The following is an 18,337-nucleotide window of genomic DNA, read 5'->3' as shown; positions in this document are numbered from 1 at the left end:
GGGAAGTTTAATAGGATGATGATGCAGAAACTATCTGCCATAGGAATTTGTCTATATTATGACACAGCCACACATTTAAGAGTGGCTTTTTTGTTAGATGTAGTGGTACAGACTGATTGTTATTGAAGGATGCAGTCCTGTTATTATTGCTGATACGAGATAGTGTATACTTGAAAGAAGAGACGTATTTTCATAATCACAACCAGTGATTCGGGTTATCAGAATTTTTGGCTCTATGTATGTTAGTGTCAAATGACACTTGAAAAGTCGAAAAAAAGAGATGGAATTGTAGTTTTTACCACGCCATCCACCTCCTGATGCCATTCTTCTGAAAGAAGAAACAAAATGGATTTACCGACTTGATAGTCTTAATCCAAAAGGGCTCAATGAGGAATTTGCGTTTACTGCTTTCCTCTGAGAATGAGGGAGAGGTGGATGGCGTGGTAAAAACTACACTTCCACTTTTCAAGTGTCATTTGCGCGCACTATGACCTGACGCTGCACACAGTCATGTGACAGTGCAGCGCAGGCCTGGAAGATGGGAGCGCGACAGCTGAAGAGGAGCCGCGGCGCAGCACAGGTAAGATGATTTTTTATGATGGGCTGATCCGAGGTCTGGGGGTACCGATGGGGATCTGATCTGAGGCCCGATGGGGATCTGATCTGAGGCCCGATGGGGATCTGATCTGAGGCCCGATGGGGATCTGATCTGAGGCCCGATGGGGATCTGATCTGAGGCCCGATGGGGATCTGATCTGAGGCCCGATGGGGATCTGATCTGAGGCCCGATGGGGATCTGATCTGAGGCCCGATGGGGATCTGATCTGAGGCCCGATAAGGGTCTGATGGGTTAATCTGAGGTCTGATGATAAATATTTTTATTTTATTTTACTACTCTAAAATCTGGGGTGCGTCTTATCACTGGGTGCGTCTTATATAATATAAAATACCGTATTTTTCACTTTATATCTCAGAAATTTGGATCAGTGAGCTGTAAAATGAGGTCAGGCAACAAATCCCTTCTTACCTGCGACTCACTTGCCTGCAGAGCCTCTTTTTGTTCCTGCAGCTGCACGCCGACATCTCTTACATGTTTCTCAGCAGACTCCTCGCTCTGAGCTGCTTTAGTTTTATACGTTTCCAGTTCAGACTGCAGCTGCTGCATTTTTAATACAATGGCATCATAATCTGTGGGTTGAGGTAACAAAAAGACTTATAGAAGGTGAAGAATACTGATTCCAAGTTGAAGTACCATAATTGTTAATTTTTTTTCCAACTGTTACAGGAAATATGGCTTTCAGCCAGAACCTCATCCTGATGACCACACAAATATGCCTAATAATTGGACCCAGTGGTATTCACCCATTCAGTATAGCCAGTAGCATTGTGTCCCTTGTTAGCATATCTAAGGCAGGAAGGGCATATTGTAAAAGCAATTGAACAACATTCTGTTGACCAAGAGATGGGGGAAGATATTTGGGTGGTCACAGGGTGGAGTCTATGGTGGGGGGGCTGGGACACAGCAACATATAGGTGAAAGTTGGGAGTGGGGCTGGGGGCTTCTCTTCCTGGACACCCTTGGATGAACAGCATTTCAGGAGCAAGCTATGTTATATGTGTGCTTATGTGGGTATGTATACAAGTATAATATCCCAGTAGACTTTATATGTGTACATATAGATATTCGCAGTCTGCAATTGCATTACCAGTTAGATTATATATGCTGTTTATACATGAGTCTCTATATGTACATGTACTAATGGTCAGGCACTGGATGCGAGTTGGTTAGAAGAGTAGATCCAGTAGACAGTATATTGATGGACTCTGGATATGCTGCATATACATACACATTATTAGCCACATTTGCTTAGCATCCAGGGTGGGCAGGAACGGAGGCGGCTGTGTGTGGTGGTGTCCTCTATGTATTGTGTTATCTGTATCTTTATGTATATTGTCCATTGCCATGTCATCTCTAGGTTATCAGTAAACTATTTTTATATATAAGTATCTGCGAGGGTTGTGTGTTGCTCTTGGGGTATATGAAGGACTGGAAGAGGTGTAATTATACACAGAATAATCGGATTGTATGGGAAACAAGGGCAACATGCTAGGAATAGAATAGAAGAGATGGAAAACGGAGATATACATAAATCCCCTCATCACCAACCTACTGCTATTTTCAAAGCTGGCCATGAATATGCACTGGTGGGTGTGGTGGACCCCCTTCCAAAACGATAGCGTTAAGAGGACACACTGATCACCCAATGAATTAAACAATGGTGGTTTTATGGAATATACTTGGATCTGTCACAAGTTTTGTGCTGAGGGCAGCATAAACTGCTGACAGCGACCCTGAGAAATGCCACTTACATAATCTGTCAAATAACTGAAGTAAAGTGGCCTAAATGGGAGGAAATGCTCAAAATCCCCAAACACTGTGGCGTGTTTATAACCGGGGGAGCGATTCCTCCGCCAGTGATCGCCCAATCCCCAGCAAAAATGCATACAATGGAGGATGTCGGCAGCGGACCACATGCACCACAAAGGCATCCTACACAAGATGGGATAATGAGTATCGAGTAGCCCAGTGCATGCTGACGGCTAGTCTCTGCGTAATACACTGCATGCGGTAGGGAGTCCTAATATTCATGAGCTTCCCCTACCCTCTGCTGCTGACTGCTACAGGAAAAGAACGTATAAAGGGGGTTTCTGAGATTTTTTAGCCGGTGACCTATCCTCTGAGGGGGGTTTCTTGGCTGAGAAACAGTGTGAGACTCTGGACTATGTCTAATACATACGGGGCGAGAACTCCCCCCTACCTCCTTTCAGTAGTGCAGCCTCTTCCTCTTTTCTCACCAGCTGCTCCTTCTTTAGAGATATCTCCTGTGTGTTCCTATCAATTACAGCAGTCAGATCTGCTACCTGTCAGGAGAAAAGGCAGAAGATCAACCAAAAGGTTATTTATGCAGCACGCTACAAAAAAATGATTTTTCTTGCAGTTACTTTGGATCTGCGACATATTAATTTCCGTTGAATATTATTTGTGGATTTTGGCCTCACTGACTTCAATAGGGAAGTCACAAACCGCAAAAAAAGATAAAAAATCCACAAACAAACCTATACTGTGGTGGATTGTTATACAGATTACCCACGAATCAAATGTAAACTCTGAATGTGCAGATAACAGTATACCAATCCCCTGCCAACAGAGGGCGCACTAAATGTTTTCCAGAAGAGTAAAAATACTCCTCTTTAATATGAATTACTGTAAAATTGTTAATACATGGGCCGCATAATGTTATAAGGCAGATTTTTTGGCAGAGAAACCATTACCAGTGTCCTCTATAACAGGCATGCTCAACCTGCGGCCCTCCAGCTGTTGTAAAACTACAACTCCCACCATGCCCTGCTGTAGGCTCATAGCTGTAGGCTGTTCAGGCATGCTGGGAGTTGTAGTTTTGCAACAGCTGGAGGGCCGCAGGTTGAGCATGCCTGGTCTAGGGGATGCTTTTGTGGCATTTTCTGGGCTCACTCATCCATGTGGAAGGCATTCTCAACTGATTTTGGTATGAATCCATCCTTGCAGATCATGTACACCCCTACATGCTGATTGTCTTCCCTGGAGCAGATAGGATCGTCCAGCATGATAATGTGACATGTCACAGGGCTAGAAATGTCCGACATTGGTTGGAAGAGCATGACCCAGAGTACTGCCCTGGCCCCCTAATTCCCCAGACTGAGCACCTGTGGGACCACCTGGATCGTCGTGGTCGCTCTATGGATTCTCCCCCACGCACCCTCCAGCAGCTGTGGGATGCACTGCAGTGAGCATGGCTCCAGATACCTGTGACAACCTACCAGGACCTTATAGAGTCACCCCTAGCCAGTCTAGCTGCTGCCCATGCTGCACATGGCGGTTACTCTGGATATTAGCAGATAGTCATAATAATGTGACTTGACTGTATAGGAGTTCTGTTTCCTACATTTGTCATCACATACCTGTTGCTGAAGATCTTCTTTCTGCCTCCGTGTTTCCTCCAAAGCTTTGGCAATCTCAACGCTCACAGTCTCTCTACTACTCAGCTCCTCCTGCAATGAGAATGTAAATCAGAGTTGTTATGTAACTGCAATAAATGAATGCTTGGATATATAGTTTTTCTCATTCACTAGTTAGATACATGGATCCCTACGGACTTACATGGACAGTGTAACTAGAGGGGATTGCACATTAACAAACGCTTACTCCTATCCCCTCTTGATGAAGGCTGGCAAAAGACAGCATGGATTTCCATCCCTGGCGGGGGCTTACTGGGATGATGGGTATCCTCTCATGCTTTCAACCTCTTTAAAAGGGGTTATCCAGGTATTGCTAATGATGAACTATCCTCAGGTCATCATTATCTCACCGGCGAGGGTCCAAGTCAAGGACCAGAGCTCTGGTGAGCGCAGCCGACTCCCAGCAGCTTTCAAAGCACAGCGCCATACATTGTATAGTGGTAATGCTCGGTATTGCAAGCTCAGCCCTATTGACTTGAATGGGGCCGAGCTGCAACTAGGCCATGTGAACGACATACAGTGATCGTTATTATTGCATTGTACTCATTTTTAGCTTAAAATCATGTTTTCAATTAGTGTTTTATGGAGCCTTTTTTTCTGTACAGGGCTGAGATGCTGTAGTAGCAGCCTTTGGATTTTCTGTCTTTTCCGTCATTTAGGGAGCTGACAGGCTCCTTATCTCTGCTCTCTGACATTATAAACACTCATTCTAGTGTTTATAACCTCTTAGTAGTTTAGAGATCATGTTTATTAGATGAAGTGAAAGTAAGAGTCACACAGTTAGAAAAACTGTTAACCCTTTGTGACAGAACGGCTCAATATTTTTATTAAAGATCAATTGAAAATATAATTTATAGTCAAAAATGAGAAAAATGCAATCGTAAACAAAAATTGCCTCCGAAGGTGTACACAGCCTTTAAATGCTCCAATAAGTATGCATTGTGGCCTCCTGATTCGCCATTTATTTTGTTGGTGCTGCACTATGTACCTACCTGCTTCCCAGTTTCACAATAAGGTTTGTAATGCTTCATACAGTTGGCACATACCTTCATCTTCTCCTGATCAGCCTCCAGCTTTTTGAGAGCAGCTTCCAGATCTTTATTTCTTTCTTGTAAAGACTCCTTTTCTTGTTCCAAAAGACTCTGTATGAAGATAAAAATGTTCAGAATCCACTGGTCAGCAGAAATGATTCCAGACGGCTCACAAATGATCCGAAAAATAAACCACACAAAATGCATTAGACGATTAGCAAATATGTTTGCACAGAATAATGTTCTAATATTAGACCAGCGGCCACCATGCTTACAATATTGTGCTGTGCTGATGTCCTATCAATTTCTCGAGCACTCTCCAGGGCAGAGACCTGGGCTTCTAGTCGATCCACCTTCTCCGCACATTGCTGTCTCACACTGTGCAGCTGATGTGTTAATTTATCGCTCTCCGATTTCAGTTCTGATTGCTAGGCATGAGGAAACATAAAAGATAGATTATAGGTATTACAACCACATTATGCTTTACACATTTTCTATTTTTCAGTATAAATAACATCTGGACGGTGATTTCTAAATAATGATTTTTCCATGTCATTAAAGGGATTGTCCCAGAATGGCAACTTATCACCTATCCAGATAGGTGCTACGTGTCTGATCAGTGGGGATCAAACATTTGGAACCCCCCCACTAAGCATGAGAACAGGGGTCCCATGTTTGCCACTTGTGGAGCGGTAGTTGATTGTGGGGACTGACACTTAATTCAAACTATATCGGACCACCATCAATAGCCAAGCTCCACTGGTCTTGTGCATGAGTGATACACTGTCATTCTGGCAATACACATTTAAGCAAAAGGGGTCCAATGTTTAATTCATGACTGTCTTAAAAAAAAAAAAATAATATATATATATTCCACTACAGCGTGAAGAATTAGCACTGGTAAGCATCTACTACATTTACGGCCCATTTACACTGCTCGATGGGGTAGACGATTGTCAGGAAAGAATAGTCTCTTCCGATATGGGGAGGAACAGTCGCTAATGCCATCGCTCGTCCCCATACAGAATCCTTGTTTGCTGGCAGCAGAGTGCTGTTTAGACGGGACGATCTGCTGCCAACAAACAATAATTTAGGTGATGTGAAGAAGCATTTCGCTTATTCATCGGGTAATCAGCGGCACCTTTACACCGGCAGATTACTGCGAATGTTAGCAATAATGTGCCCGAACATCAGGCAATCTAATGGGGGCTTTAGTGTACAAGCAGTAAATTATATGTGCAGATAAGCTGTACAAAGCAATTCAGATGCATCAAGCCACATCATCACGTCTGATCGTCATTTTCATACTTTGTCCCCTGAAGAACCCTTATCCAGTCGGAGGGACACATCGGGACTATTACAGAGTTATGGAAGTTATCATCAATGTGGCACAGGGGAGAGAGAGGCATTAGCCACAGAAAAATGGGATTGACCCTGTCGGGGCGGGTGCTCCGCTTTTAGGCAGGGGTAGCCTGAGGGTCATTGAAGGGAGAGTACTCCTTGGCGGAGTTTTAACTCAACCCTGTAAGAAGGGCCTGGTGACATACTTTTTGCTGAGGCCCTATTGACGTGTACTCTTTGCTATTTGCTACCACCTATACAATCGACAACTGTGATGTATCTAATATCTTTGTGCTCAGGTGGCAAAATGCTTCCGGACTTTGGTATTAGTGCTAATATATTTTAAGGTGGTTTTAAAAGTTTTACTTAGGGATTATTTTTCTGCGACAGCTGAGTTATATTTTTTGGAAGTGACATCATATCTGTGGGAAGCATAAACCGGTGACAGAGATCCTGATTACAGTACAAGGACTACAGATTTATGTCTGCAGTGATTTACTGAAAATCTTGTTGAGAAGCTCCAGTAGGAGCTGAGTTCACTCAATGTAACGCGCACACTCAGGGGTCCTCGTAGTCATGGCCCCGCAGCTTCCCCACCACTGATTGGCATTGGCAGCTTCCTCCCTATACATTTAAGGGTCCATTCACACGTCCGCAATTTTGTTCCGTATTTTGCGGAACGAAATTGCGGACCCATTCATTTCTATGGGGCAGCACGATGTTCCCGAAAAAAATAGAACATGTCCTATTCTTGTCCGCAATTGCGGACAAGAATAGGCATTTTCTATTAAGTGCTGGCGATAAGCGGTCCGCAAAATGCAGAACGGATCCGTAAAACACACGCGGACGTGTGACTGGACCCTTACAGGAAGAAAGCGGCCACTCATCCATGGGAGAACTCATGATGATGAAGACTCCTAAGCGCATACGTTACACTGAGTGGACTTCAGCACTTGGCTCCCAGTGGATTTTAAGAAAAAAGAGTGCACAATGAAAGTAAGGGACCTCGTTTTTTTTATTAAAGCCTCTGCCATTCATCAGTGCTGCCCTAAGATAAGGCAGCGTAAACCTGGTAAAAGATTCTCTTTAAGAAAAAGTACATTAAGTGCTGAAGTCGTAGAGCAGAAGATAAGCCAAAGAAATGTGGTCCTGTGATTTGTGCTTGTAATAAAAGCACAATCTCTTCTCTGTACATTTCGCTGTGGAATAAAAATAAAAATAATAATAAATTTACAAACTTTTCTGTGAATAATGCCAGACCTGATGGGAAACTGTACCACTAGTAAACCATTCACATGTGTCTGTGCACAATGCTGTGAGCGGCCATAGGCAGCTGGACTGATACATACACATGAAGCGATTTGCTCCTCTTTCTGCTTCAGCTCCTTCTCTCGAGCGTGTAGTTCTTCTCGGACTGTCTGTAACGTCTGCTGTACATCTCTGAGCTGAAAAGAAGAACACAAAGCATACAAGGAATATTGTGGGTCATCCATATGCAAGTCGTTTTCTAATAAAATAGACAACTAGACAAATATACAATTCTACTTTCCTCATGTCCAATTTGAGGATGGGGGTGCACTATTTCACTTCCTGCAGGATAGCGGCTAGATGTACCCCCTGACAACTGTAAACAGTATACAACTATATACAGTACATGACACACTGATAACTGTATACCATTGGCTTGTAAGTGGCAAAGACCTGGTATTTGAACTGCCAGCCATTAAAGGTTTAGATTCAGGGGAGTCTCTTATTTGGGGCTTCCATTAATTAGCTGGAGCAGAGAATGGCTACAAATAAGTATCTCTCTGAAGCCCCCCGAACATCCATATTACACAAATGTGAAAGGACACATACAAGGCTCGTGTCCCCTGGGGTGATGCTGAGCTGGAACTGAGTACTTGAGGTCAGATTACCCTGCAGATCACAGCTGATCTCTAGGGGTTACAGCAGCGGGGAGTTGTCACAATACCAAAATTTTGATTCGGTTTCAATACCTAGAAAAAATATTGTTATACTCGATAGCATGCAAAAAAAAAAAAAAACAATACCCAGAGGTGGGACCCGCACATATCAAACAATGGGGGCATATCCTAGCGATATGCCCCCATTGTCTGTAATGGGAATACTTTTTAATTTTCAGTCTACAGAGCTGTATGAGAGCTTGTTTTTTGCAGGACTAACTGTAGTTTTTATTGATACCTTTGGGATACATTCAACTTTTTGGGGAGGGACAAGGTGCGAAATTGCTAATTGCATGTTTTTTCCATTACGGCATTCACCACACCGGAACATTTTTTTAAAATATTTTAATAATTCAGACATTTTCAGATGCGGTGATACCGGATATATTTATTTTTTGTATATTTTTATTTGTAAAATTGGGAAACAGAAGTAATTTAAACTTAATATTTTTGTGTGTTTTTTTTTTTTTTTTTTTTTTTTTTTAACTTTTTTGACTAACTTTTAGGGGGCTAGAACCTGGGATCCTTTGATCTTTGTCCTGTAGTGAAATTTCAGGACTCCGATCATTTACCATGACAGCCTGAGGCCTGCTGAGGCTTTCCAGGGCGGTGATAGTAACTTCCCTGCGAAGCTGCGCACAAGGCACAGCTCAGCAGGGAAGTTACTATCATAGCCTTGGGAAGCCTTACTTAGCAGGCCCCAGGCTGTCATGGTAACCGATCAGAGCCCCATGATTTCACTGCTGGGGCTCCGATCGGAAGGCAGAGGGAGCCTCTTCCCTCTGCCTTACATCACAGATACCGTGATCGCTGTTGAATGTGTCATTTGAGGGGTTAAATGGCCAGGTTCGGCATGATGCAGAGGTCGCACTACAGTTTTTCCGGAAGAGTAAAAATACTTCTCTGACCATTTTTGAGGAGTATTTTTACCCGAGGAGGCCTGCACTTGCTCACATCTGCATTGGAGCCTCTGTTGCAGATTGTGTTGAAGGACCAGACCAAAAAAACCTCATATGCAGCTCTTTTTTTTGTCTGGTAAAAAAAAACTGATCCTGAACAGAAACTGTAATCGGCGGAGTCTGTTCAGCTTCTTCCTGGTCAGTTAGGCTGGGTTCACATCACATTTTTGTCATACATGTAAAAAGACACCTCCGTCACCATAGATTTCCATTGTAAAAAAAAAAAAAAAAAAAAAAGTGTACATAAGCCACCATGTTTTTTACTGGATTTGGCAGGATGGAAAAACATGGTACACTACGCTTCCCATCCTGCAGAGTTCCCCAAACAAACGTATACTTTTTACAATTAAACTCCATGGTGACGGATGCCACAATATGGCATCTGTCTGAGGTGACTGTTAAAGTATATGGTTTTTATGTATGTTGAAGGCAAGACAAAAACCCACCCTTACGTGCCCGATCCAGCACTCCATTATTTTTGTAACTGAGCAGAACAACGTAAATAAATAGCGGTGGTGTGAATGGGGAGATGAGTATTTATGTGGGGGACCATTACTGACAATTATAGCCAAGTGATAAAGTCCAGCCCAATATGGCAGATCTTCTCTGTACTTTATCACTTGGCACTCCACACTGCACCACATACATCACACACACTGCACTGCATACACCAGTGTGATGTACGTGGCGCAGCATGTGTGGTTATGGTCATGATCAGGAGAATGGAGCGGTATGACTGATATTCAAGGTTTATGGGTGCTGTTAGATTTAATGAAGCCATAACACAGAATGTTTTTGGAGAGGGAATTCGTTACCTAGGTCCATTATAGGGTTATAACTATAATATGAAAGGAGCCAGGATTAAATCAAACCTCTAACCATTATTGAGATGGGGCTGATCTTTTCTGGACCAGTGCTGCAATTGCTTCTCTACCAACTAATTTCAATGGCACAAACGGTTTCTAAGCAAACTTGTATGCTTCTGTCCCTGGCTGCGGTGGGTGGAAGGAGACACAGTTACCTGGTAACTTGGGCGTCATTGGCTGCTCTGCTTGCTTCCAGGATCTTATCTCAGCCTGGGCTGGCATTATCTTCCTTTTTCAGGTCACAGCATGTTTTGCTGGGCCATGGTTGCCAGCACTCCTTGCGCAGCGCGCCTAGCAGCCACCGCCAGGAGCCCTCCCTTCCTCCTTCCAGCTCTCGCCAGCTTCCCCTACTGTAGGACCTGTATCTCTCCAGCGCCCGTCCAAAATAACCATTAACAAAGGTCCCTGCTGTAGGCAGCTTTGATATTGGTTATTTGAAGCACAGGCAGCAAAGCACTGCTCACTGACTTTTTGGTACACCTCAGACTTTTTACAAGGACTAAAATCGCCTGAACACACGTCTATGATGCTTGTACAGGCGTTATTGTGACCTCTGGCGTGATCGCTGTTCCTCGTCATTGCTGTATTATATACAGCCGACACCCAACGCGTGTGAAGCCAGCTTACCACAACAGCCCACTCCATACATTTCCCTGCACATAATGCCATACATGTACGGTACCATGTGTTAAAGCGTGGTACATGGTGTTATTAATTTTAAACTTCCATGTGTCTCATATTTATAGTACGTGACACCATCATTAACCCCATGTTGCTGATTATATGAGGTAGTACATGATGGGGTCACTTGCTATTAACGTGAGGCACATTGAGATACTAATGTAATAAGACCATGTGCCTCACATTAATACATGCACACGAACGTTGTTTGTTTCCGTGTCCGTTCAGGTTTTTTTTTGCGGATAGGATGCATACCCATTCTTTTCAATAGCACACTATCCACATTCGTATGTCCGTTCCGTAGCCCCGCAAAAAACGAGATTTTTGTATAACTTACCAGTAAAATCTCTTTCTCGCTCTTTCCTTGGGGGACACAGAAGACCTTGGGTATAGCTCATCTCCATAGGAGGCGTGACACTAAGTGAAAACTGTTAAGCCCCTCCTCCACAGCTATACCCTCAGCCTGGAGAGAGAGACTGCCAGTTGCGTGTCCAAACAGTGAGAAAAGGCAAAGTCCAACAAGGAACCAACAAGCCAACTACCCAACGGGTAACAAAAACTCGGAAAACGCACAGAGAAAAAACAATGAATGGGTGGGTGCTGTGTCCCCCAAGGAAAGAGCGAGAAAGAGATTTTACTGGTAAGTTATACAAAAATCTCGTTTTCTCGCCCAGTTTCCTTGGGGGACACAGAAGACCTTGGGACGTTCAAAAGCAGTCCAAAAGGGGGAGGGACCACAGCACCAAGGCGAAGCACCCGAAAGGCATCAATGAACCGCCGCCTGTAAACCCAGGCGGGGTAAGGCAGCATCTGCCAAAGTCAAAGTATGCACCCTGTAGAACTCAGTAAGGCGTGCAAGGCAGACCTGAGGCCGCCGTGCCCAAATGCACGGCCGAAGCCCAATGCCTCCGGCCCAGGAGGCACCGACCGCTCTGGTGAAAGGAACGGTGACACCAAAGACAGAATCCTGCCCTAAGTGCGGTAACCTCAGCAATAGCCAATCTGATCAAGCGGAGGAAAACCACCCTGGAGTCTGTCAACCCTATGCACAGACTTCCTGGAAACCCAAGAGGCCGAACGACTGCAAGAGTCGGAGAACTCCAAGTAAAAAATGGCCAGGCCCAAACAACGTCCAAATAGGTGAGGTGTTGAAGCGAAGGCAACACCACCTTCAGAAGGAAGGAAGAAACGAGATGCAGAACAGCCCTGTCCTGGAAAAGACAGAAAGCTCGTAACAAAAAAAGGGGGCCATGCCGGCACCCGTCAGAGACATGACTGATACGGAACACAACCGTACAGGACAGAAGGATAGAGAGAACTCCTGTAACGGCTCCAAGGGCAAGAATGGAGCGCCGAGAGCTCAGGATATAGTCCCCAGGGCGGTACCGAAGGACAGTACAGAGGAACCAAAGAGCCACTCCGAGGAAGAAGGTCTTGGCAGGCCCAGAGGGCCGGGAACGCTGGAAGAGGAAGAACAGCGCCGACACTTGACACCTCAACTAAAAGACAGAACCATAGGGAAAGAACTTCAGAGTGGGGAATGCACAGCTCCCCACCGAACCCCAGACAAAAAACCCTAAGTCTTACGACAGATCCTGGACGAGACACAGCCAGGAGTGGACAGCAGTGAACCCGCTGGAGTCGCCTGGCAAGCAGGCGAAAACCCAATGAGAACAGGCGCAGACCAGTAACACGGGCAGAAGGGTCGACAAAACTAGCCCCGTCGGCCCCGAACAACGTTGACCCGCATCCACCCGAATGGGGGAGCAGAAGGACAGATGGAAAGAACCCAGAGGATCCGCCAGATGCCAGGAGAAGGCAGGCTAAAGTCCATGCTGATGTAACCACGTTGTACAGCCCCTGTGTGGGATCAAAGGACAATCTGAACCGAAAAGGTAGTCCCCCCAAGTTATCGAGAAGGTAAGTCTACATCAGGACCATCGTCTTAGAACGGGCCACGCAATCTGCACCCAGCGGGAGGACAGAACGCGGTAGACTCGGTAAATAAGCACACAGCTAATACAGCCAGCGTGAACAAGGGAGACAGTACGAGGCCAAAAGGAACACCGGAACCATCCACAGGAACAACCATGCTCACCCCAGAGGGGAGGACAGTGAAAACACAGCCTCCGAAGTCTGGCGGGAAGCCACATCGGAGTGATCTGTATAGAGCGGGAGCCAAACAAAGCCGGCGAAAAGAGGCAGTCGAGACAGAGGCCGACATAACACCCTCCAACCGAAAGGAGGAGGAGTGGGCAACAGGGAAGCCATAAGACAACTCAAAAGCAGAACCCGCTACACTGTGAGACGCCCGGTCCACCGCCTCGCAGAAGGCGAATACCTTGAAGAACCCAAGGCGGAGGTCCTCCGGACCTGGGTAATCCAGCACCCAAGAGAAGTTGGGTGACCGTCCCGAGAAGAGCAGCCCGAACCCGGTAGCAGATCAGACAGAAGCGTAGAGGCGCCAAGAGGAAGGACTCATACCACACTGCATCCGAAGAGGAGGAAATTGCGGCAGGCAAGGGAACGCAGTCCTGCCAGCGCCAATGAAGAATTCGAGAGGCGCCGCAGACAACAGCACTCTCGACCATGTGACCACTAGCGCAGGGAAGCAATGCTGCAGAAGGACGCAAAGGGCATGCATCTAGGACCCACGAACACTCCCTGGAATGAAAGGCCAACTAAATGAATGAGCACCACCCAGCTCGGTGCAGCAGAGAGAAACAGAGCCTGTCCGGTCAGGAGGACAGAATGAACTCCCTAGGGACGAGTGCAAGGCTGGCGGCAAGCATCGGCTCCCAAGAAACAAAGGTATGCCGCAGGAAGCAGGTGAGGCATACGAACGAGCAGCCCCGCAAGCAGCGAGAAGGCCAACCCACCTAGAAAAAAGGAGGGCTCGTCCCAGAGCGCCACAGCATGTACGGAATCGCAAAGTGCAACCTGAAAGGGAGTTATGCACAAAACCAGTATAGCATGCGATGGAACGCAATCAGTCCACCCCGAAAGGGGGGAAATTGTACCTGGCCAACTGCAGTTGGCAAGAGTGCAAAGACCCGTCCCAAAAGGGAGTGATGCCTAAGGCCGAACCTACTTCAGAGAAGCAGGACATACCCTATAAACCAGCAGGAACGCAGGAGGTCCACCTAGTGAAAGGGGAACATGCACAGGGTATCCTAGCATTAAATGAGTGTGCAATAATACACCCAACACTGAACTCAGCGAGAGAGTAACTACTCTGCCAATGAATGGGGACATGTACAAGTCCAGCCCAGCCATATAAGGACAGCCGTGAATCCCATGAGCGTGCCAAATTCTGCCCTTGAAGTGAGAGGTGGTCACGCACAGGCCAGCACCGTATCCAATGGAAGTGCAAGCGTTCCACCCATGATAGAGGGCCATTCTCATGGCCAGCAATGTATCCGGTGAGAGTGTAGCACACCGCCCAGAAAAAAGGGGGTAAAGCACATGGCCAGCATCTCCTCCAGGGAGAGTGCGAGCACACCGCCCAGCATGGGAGTCATACACATGGCCAGCAACGTACTGGCGAGAGACAAACACAGTCACTAAGAACGCGTGCATGTCGCCTGAGGAAGGAAGGCATGCCCCTGGCTGGCAGCGAATCCAGCAAGAGTGCGTACACCGCCTACGGAAGAGGAGTCATGCCTATGGCCGACAGCGGATCCAGCGAGAGTGCAAGCACCCTGCCATGTATGGGGTACATGCACGTGGCCAGCAACGTACCTGCGAGGAAACACCCAAAGACAGAGGGATGTATGTATGCTGCCTGAGGGAAGGAGGCATACCCAAGGCCGGCAGGGAATCCAATGCAGCATACCGCCTAAGAAATGGCCGGCAGTGCAACCAGTGAGAGTGCAGCACAATAACATAGTACATAAGTACATCATAGCACATCAGCGAGAGTGCAGCATAATAACATAGTACATAAGTACATCATAGCACATCAGCGAGAGTGCAGCATTCCGCCTATGGAAGGGGGTCGTGCACATAGCCAGTACCGTATCCGGTGAAAGTGCAGTATCCCGCCTAAAAAAGGGGGTCATGCACATGATCGGCAACAGATCCAGTGAGAGTGCTGCGTTCCGAATCCAGTGAGTGCAGCGTTCCGCCCACGGAAGGGGGTCACGCACATGGCCGGCAGCAAATCCAGAGAGTGCAGCGTTCCGCCTATGGAAGGGGGTCGTGCACAAGGCCAGCACCGTATCCGGTGAAGGTGCAGCATTCCGCCTAAGAAGGGGGTCATGCACATGGTCAGCCAGGGAGAGTGCAGTAGCCCGCCTAGGAGGGGGGGGGGGGGGGATGCACATGGCAGGCACCATAACTGGAGAGATGATGAATGCTGCCTACAGAGGGCCGAATGCACTTGGCCAGCGCCGTATCCTGGAAGAGGCAAGAAAACCGCCTAAAAAGGGGAAATGCCCTAGCAGCGACGCAGGCTGGGAGCGCAACACCATGCCGCCTGTGGAAAGAGGTCATGCAGACATGCAGCATTACTGATGAGGCTGCAGCGTCAAGCGCAGCCCAATAGAAATCATGATCTATTATTTTTATTTTATTTCATTTTTTTTTTATTTTTTTTTTTTTTTTTTTATTATTATTTAAACTCAGCCTCTGAGGCTAAAGGGGAGCCACCATATAGGGGCCCTGATAGACAGAAGAAAAAAGGGGGGCCAACTATACAGACCCATTTTTGGGAGCCGGCCTGCACCCAAAGGGTTAACAGGGATCCGGCCTGGAGGGCGGCGTGCGATCCCCTGGGGGCGGAGGAACCTCCAGGCGGGAAAATTCGCGCCTGGAGAAGTTCCCGCCCCCTCCACCAGAGACCGGAATATTGCGGCCTAGTAGGCCGCGAAGCCGGGGGCTAAATTGCGGCCCCCGGCCCGTCATACCGCCGGGACCTGCGGCGGAACGGCGCTTCAAACCGGCCGCGGGAGCCCACCCCGCGGGCCGGTCGGGATTGCGGCCCAGCAGGCCGAAGCCTGGGACCAAAGTAGCGGAGCCCCGCCGACCGCCACCTGCTGGGGCATAGCCCAATGACGGCCGCGGGAGCCCACCCCGCCGGCCGGAAGTAAGGGGGCCTGGAATGGCGGACCGCCGCGGGAGCCACGGAGCCTAAAATCTTTTGCGGCGCCCGGCCGCACCGGAATATTAGTGCTGACCGGACCGGTGCCCGTGATGGGTCAGGGGCAGCAAGGCGCGGGCCCTCTGGCCCTGAAGCAGTGGCCGGTAAGAGGGAGGGTGACCCTGAGACCGGGTCTGTGAGGGTGGGAAGCCTGCCTAACCCCTACGTCAGGGGCAGCTAGGTGCGAACCTCTGCAGCTCCCCAGGCATTCTTCTTGCAGGAAGAAGGGTGCCAATGTCCTATGGGAGCAAAATGTCGCCCTGTGGCAGCCAGGGGCCAGCCTAGGGCTAGCAGGGACAAAAGGGGTCCAGAGGCCCTGTCAGTATGGGGGTCAGGCACGCAGGAGACCGGGGTGGGGTGAGGGGTGAGGGGGGGACGGGGACGTAGGGCTGGAGAAGCCAATCTCTCACCATAGCCGTCTTCACCCTCGTCCGTTCCAGCAGGGTCGCCCCTTCAGCTACTGGCACCGTAGTGGCAGGACGCTGGAAGAGGGACTTGGCGTGCGGGCGACCCTTGTGCTGGCGGGATGTAGGGGAGCTGGGCTGCCCTGATCCACCTTGCCTTCTGTGGGGGAGGCAGCAGTGCGGATGACCGGCACTGGCGCAGCTCGAGCCCGGGAGAAACAGAGAGGTCTAGTGCGTCTCTGTTGTCCCTGATGTTCTGGAACAAAAAGAAAAGAAAAAAGTAAAAATCAAAAATTAAAACAAGGAGAAAACAGCCCTGCAGAGCAGGGAGTGTCTTGCCTCCTTGGACACTAAGCAAAAACTGGCAGTCTCTCTCTCCAGGCTGAGGGTATAGCTGTGGAGGAGGGGCTTAACAGTTTTCACTTAGTGTCACGCCTCCTATGGAGATGAGCTATACCCAAGGTCTTCTGTGTCCCCCAAGGAAACTGGGCGAGAAAAAATATAACGTCCTATTCTTGTCCGTTTTAGGCATTGTTACAATGGATCAGAAAAAACAAACAAAAAAAAAACGGATGGCATACAGATGTCATCTGTTTTATTTGCGGACCGCAAAACACATACGGTCATGTGCCTAAAACACATACCTGTAAAAACAGCAGAATGTGGATGGTACAGGTCACCTGTCGATGACATCAAAGGTCCTTTAACATAAGGATCCAGCACCGCAGTGCGTTTCCTTCTCCCCTGCCATCCTATTCTCCCCCTCCTTACCTCCCCCATCAGGCCACTCAGTTATTTCACTTGTGGCACTGGCCGCTGCATCACAGTAAGGAGGGACGGACGTTCTCCCTCCATCTCCACTGTCCTGCCACTTATGAGAACACGGCACGCACTGCGCTTTTGCGTATGCTATGTTCTCTGGTAGGGACTGATACTAAGCTGCATAATAGTGCAGCTTAGTATAAAAAACACGCCAATCCTGGTATTGTATGGAAGTACTGAAAAAATATTGAGACTTTGATACCCTGTGCAATCCTAGTGGGGACATCCTGTGATCAGTTTATTTTTGAGGGACGCTGACAACCCCTTCAATATCACACAGGCAGCAGGTCCCTACCAGACACATTAGTAATAGCAGGTTCAACTAATGAATAAAGGCTTTACTCAACTGAAGAATGGGTTCATCACTTATGATGCTAATCGTTACAATTACACACCCAATGAATGAAGGTGGGTGGGAAGAAAAACGAGATTTTTGTATAACTTACCAGTAAAATCTCTTTCTCGCTCTTTCCTTGGGGGACACAGACCTTGGGTATAGCTCATCTCCATAGGAGGCGTGACACTAAGTGAAAGCTGTTAAGCCCCTCCTCCACAGCTATACCCTCAGCCTGGAGAGAGAGGCTGCCAGTTGCGTGTCCAAGTAGTGAAAAAAGGCAAAGCCCAAAAGTGGAACCAACAAGCCAACTACCCAACGGGTAACACAAACTCGGAAACCGTGTAGAGAAAAACAAATGAATGGGTGGGTGCTGTGTCCCCCAAGGAAAGAGCGAGAAAGAGATTTTACTGGTAAGTTATACAAAAATCTCGTTTTCTCGCCCAGTTTCCTTGGGGGACACAGAAGACCTTGGGACGTTCAAAAGCAGTCCAAAAGGGGAGGGACCACAGCACCAAGGCGAAGCACCCGAAGGCATCCAGGAACCGCCGCCCGCACACCCAGGCGGGCCAAGGCAGCATCCGCCGAAGCCCGAGTAAGCCCCCTGCAGAACTCGGTAAGGCGTGCAAGGAAGACCAGTGGCCGCCTTGCCCAAATGCATGGCCGAAGCCCAATGCCTCCGACCCAGGAGGCACCGACCGCTCTGGTGAAATGAATGGTGACATCAAAGGCAGACCCC

The 18,337-nt window shown here is 47.8% G+C and overlaps 1 protein-coding gene across 4 annotated transcripts in view; it reads right to left on the bottom strand.

The window, feature by feature from the left end:
* Positions 1–18,337, bottom strand: part of GOLGA1 (golgin A1) — an 81,173-nt gene that overhangs the window by 19,392 nt on the left and 43,444 nt on the right. For all 4 annotated transcript variants that reach the window (XR_006391225.1, XR_006391226.1, XM_044305675.1 and 1 more), the window contains 6 exons: positions 7,778–7,873; positions 5,363–5,515; positions 5,103–5,198; positions 4,000–4,089; positions 2,820–2,922; positions 1,028–1,188 (listed from right to left, as the gene is read on the bottom strand). Coding sequence is in view for 2 of the 4 variants with exons in the window: in XM_044305675.1 (XP_044161610.1) it covers positions 1,028–1,188; positions 2,820–2,922; positions 4,000–4,089; positions 5,103–5,198; positions 5,363–5,515; positions 7,778–7,873 (699 nt within the window). In the remaining 2 variants the exon portion in view is untranslated. The remainder of the gene's footprint in view (positions 1–1,027; positions 1,189–2,819; positions 2,923–3,999; positions 4,090–5,102; positions 5,199–5,362; positions 5,516–7,777; positions 7,874–18,337) is intronic.

This window comes from Bufo gargarizans, chromosome 9, assembly GCF_014858855.1.
Source record: "Bufo gargarizans isolate SCDJY-AF-19 chromosome 9, ASM1485885v1, whole genome shotgun sequence".
In the NCBI taxonomy this organism is placed as follows: Eukaryota; Metazoa; Chordata; class Amphibia; order Anura; family Bufonidae; genus Bufo; species Bufo gargarizans.
Note: the sequence above shows the minus strand (reverse complement) of the source record. Positions and strands in the feature narration are given on the sequence as shown.